We start from the raw sequence: 3,796 nt of genomic DNA on the forward strand, positions 1-3,796 counted from the left end.
TAAAACTTTTCAGAACTTTCTACTGATAAAAACACACAAAAAGAATATATCAGTGCGAATAATAATTACAGCTAGGCACCAGAAACACCTTACCCAATTGCTTTAATTAGTTCGTTTTTCTATGTCGAAAGCAACAAGTAATTGTAAAACAAAATAAAAGTGATATACCTTACTTCCCATTATAGGAAATAATATATATGAATCCCCAAAACATTATTATATTTATACATACAAACTAGTTGCTACCCTTTTATTAATGATTCTAGTCATACATAGTGGCCTTAATAGTTTAAATCCAAAAAGAAAAAAACAATTTGCTCTGATATGGATCATGCCCTAATTCTCCACCATTGTCGAAACTCTCATTTCAACCTCCATCCCTCTACTCGTTTCAACATTAATTCATATACAAAACTGACCAAACCTCATGATTTGGTCTTTTTGAGACCAAAACACAAAACCCTTAATAATAATAGTAGTATCACTACAAGTACAGATCTTACCCTAGGTCATCAGCCAAAGAGGATCAATATCAACACTACCACTCAAGCTCATCATGGCAGATTTTCTCTATCAGCACTACCATCATCATCATCAGATCATCATGATTATGGTCATCAAGATCAGGATCATGATGATTATGAAGGAGGCAATAGTACAAAAATAGCCAAAATAGTAAGTAGCTGGAGAGCTTCTTTGGCTTTGGGGTATGTTCTTGGGATTCTCTGTTGCGGGTCCATGGTAGTATTCATGAGACCCCAAAATGCCATTGCTAGTTTTCACTTACGTTTTCCGTCTAGATCATCATCAACAAGGGAACCGGCAGCAGAGGTAGGTATGATCAGCCCAGTAAGTGGTAGGAATACTTTGAAGACATTCTTGCATGGGGTTCTGTTCCTGACCTCTGCTAATCCTAAGGCCACTTCCATGGCCAACGTCCCTCCAATGGGGTCCGGCACTGAAGAAATTTCAGCTCTTAAGGTTCCTTTTCTTTTATCTTTCTTTACTTTATTTTGAATTCAATTACAAATTAATTTGAAAATGTTTTACCTTCAAACAACATATCTTTTTATAGTCACTTTCTACAATAATCTTATTTTAATAATTTTTTATAAAATGGTCTTCCGGATACCTTATCAAAATAAATTAAATTTCATGGTTGGAGTAAACAAAAATTAGCAAAATGTGATTTTTATTCATGCTACATACGCCGTACTTAATTTGAAAACTGGGCTGTATGAAATTTTTAATGCCTTTATGATATGCATTATTTTGTATAATAGTCTTGTTTTAATATGGCTTTGGGGTATGTTCTTGGGATTCTTAAAAATTCTTGACCACTTATCTGAATTCTAGATAAAGATCATTTTACAAACATAATATATATATTTATATATATAAAAGACCATCGCAAAATAATATTATAAAATATTGTACTATTTTCACTAATTACACTCAAATTTCATGGATGGAAGAAAAAAATTGCAAAATGTGATTTTTGTTCATGTTACATTACCTTATATATTTGAGAACCTGTGTGATATTCAATTTTGATTTTTTTTTTAAATAAAAAGACTTGATCATCATTGATAGTTTGCTAAAGATAGAGTTTATGGTATATGTATATGTTTACTGCATTTAATTTCAGAAAAAAGCAATTGAGCTAATCAAAGTTGGAAGAAGAGATGAAGCGTTGAAACTAATGAACAAGAAACGCGATGCTGTTATGAGGGCACCAGAGGAAAAGTACTATGTCGAAATGGCAATAATAGAACTTCTTATTATTCTGGTATATAAATATATATATATATATTCTCTCTCTATATAAGTATATATTATCTATCTCTAGTAGTTAATTTGGTTCTAACAAAGACTTATTACTTTAAATAACATGGTTGGACTAAAAGTTAAAATTTAATTATTAATTTAGGTCTACCTAATAAAAGTTTTTTATATTAATGTGTGTTCACTTAACCATGCTCGAAAATATTTAGTGTAAATAATTAAATATATTTTTAGCACAAAAAAATTCAATGTATGCATAAATTATATTAAATTAGATAAGGCAAAATTTATAATTGAATATTACTTTTTAATTACAATAGATATTTCACTGTCTGTTGACTGTTTCTCTCTAAAAAAGCTGACGTTGTCTCTAAGTCTTTATTGTTTATATAAATATTTCGTTTCGCCTTGGTATTGTCATTGATTAAATATATCAATATATATAGAGTGAATAATGATTACAGTAACCTCGAATTATTAAAAAAAATGCCATTTTCTCTTCAAATATTATATTATTGTATTAAAAATAATATATGATTGTATTAATTGTGTAATATTTTATACATAGGGGGAATATAGGGAAGCTTTGCGATTGGGGTACCTCGATGATGAAAATAAAATCCCTTCAGATTTTGTTCGACGTGATTTTTACAAGGTTATTTCATATCTCACTCTCATCAAAACTAATGATAAAACTCATAAAAGGAAATCATTGTTACATATTTAGAACAAAAAATAAAATCATACCAAAGTTATTAATTCACTACCCAAAGCAAATTATTAACAAAAACGTTCGTAGTCATTCTAGTATGTGAATTTAATTAATGTTCTCTACAATATTTTTTGAAATGCAAATCTATATATGCAGTAAAAGCTCTTTGAGTTTGCTGTTAAATTATATTTATTTATTAATTAATGAATAACTTCTTAATTTAAGAAAAGCTTTTTAGTTTTTGTTTTGTCAGGAAGAAAAGCTTTATTATATATGGTTTTAAATAATTTTATATGTGTTATGTATATTGTTTTTCTTTGAAGATTTCTATATATGTACGTGTTATAAAATTTTTGTAGAGGGTCAAAATTAACTATGTCTACATAATTATAAATTTAGATGTACATGAAAAGATAACAGAATCTATAGTTGAATATATATTTTAAGAAAAGACATATAATCAATTTAATGAGAAATTTACACAATCATGTAATCAATTATATACATGCACAAATCTATTTTATCCTATGCAATTAGCTAAATTATCATTGTAATTAGCACATTATTCTACATCAAGATGAATATATATTGTCATCATTTAATCGAAGTTATTTATTTATCTAACATTTTTTTCTTTCTTCTTTGATAATTCATAGGCCGTTATATACACGATGATGGGTAAAGATGAAGCAGAAAAGTTTTGGCAAGAGTTTGAGGACGGTTACTCGGGCGGTGGCCCCTTCTCACCATACTGAAATATAAATACTACATATGTTGTTTAATAATATTGAGAAATGTTTCTTTTTGGAGCAAGTAATTTATTAGAATGATACTATTACCATCATAATATTGCTATTTATCAACAAATTTATTGTACCAAATGCATGCGGTGTCAATAGTGCAAAGCAAATATTATTGGTTGTTGTTAAACAATAGCCAATCCTCTGTATTTCTCCTAATTCACAATTAGTTGTATCACCTCTCTAACTCTCCAATAGGAGGTTTACACGTATTCTATTTTGTTCTTACTTTCAACATTTTCTAATTTCCTTCGTTCAATATTACTTTAACTTTCTGACATAGTATCGAGCCACTAACAGCAGCACGACTTCTGGCGTTTGTACAATAGGGTTTGGTGGTACACCACCACCTCCTCCGATTGGGAAATCTTCTTCTCTTCCCTGTTTACTATCGGTTAATCAACCTTTGGCTGTCAAATTAGATGAAAATAATGTCGTTATGTGAAAAAATCAGCTTCTCAATATTGTTATTGCTAATGGGCTTGAATCTTTTATTGAT

General features: G+C 29.1%; 1 protein-coding gene across 1 annotated transcript; it reads left to right on the forward strand.

The window, feature by feature from the left end:
* Nucleotides 1-248: 248 nt before the first annotated feature.
* Nucleotides 249-3,534, forward strand: LOC133801751 (uncharacterized). Its single transcript, XM_062240001.1, has 4 exons — nt 249-981; nt 1,649-1,789; nt 2,354-2,440; nt 3,154-3,534. The coding sequence occupies exons 1-4, from the start codon at nt 325-327 to the stop codon at nt 3,250-3,252; spliced, it is 984 nt and encodes a 327-aa protein (XP_062095985.1). The 5' UTR covers nt 249-324; the 3' UTR covers nt 3,253-3,534.
* The last annotated feature ends 262 nt before the right edge of the window (nt 3,535-3,796 follow it).

This window comes from Humulus lupulus, chromosome 9 (genome assembly GCF_963169125.1).
Source record: "Humulus lupulus chromosome 9, drHumLupu1.1, whole genome shotgun sequence".
Taxonomy (NCBI): Eukaryota; Viridiplantae; Streptophyta; class Magnoliopsida; order Rosales; family Cannabaceae; genus Humulus; species Humulus lupulus.

What these genes read in the sequence shown, in the direction of transcription:
- LOC133801751 (XM_062240001.1), top strand. Translation starts at nt 325, where the DNA reads ATGGATCATGCCCTAATTCTCCACCATTGTCGAAACTCTCATTTCAAC. An exon ending in AAGAAATTTCAGCTCTTAAG is followed by an intron (nt 982 to 1,648) that starts GTTCCTTTTCTT and finishes ATTTAATTTCAG; the next exon opens with AAAAAAGCAATTGAGCTAAT. An exon ending in TTCGACGTGATTTTTACAAG is followed by an intron (nt 2,441 to 3,153) that starts GTTATTTCATAT and finishes GATAATTCATAG; the next exon opens with GCCGTTATATACACGATGAT.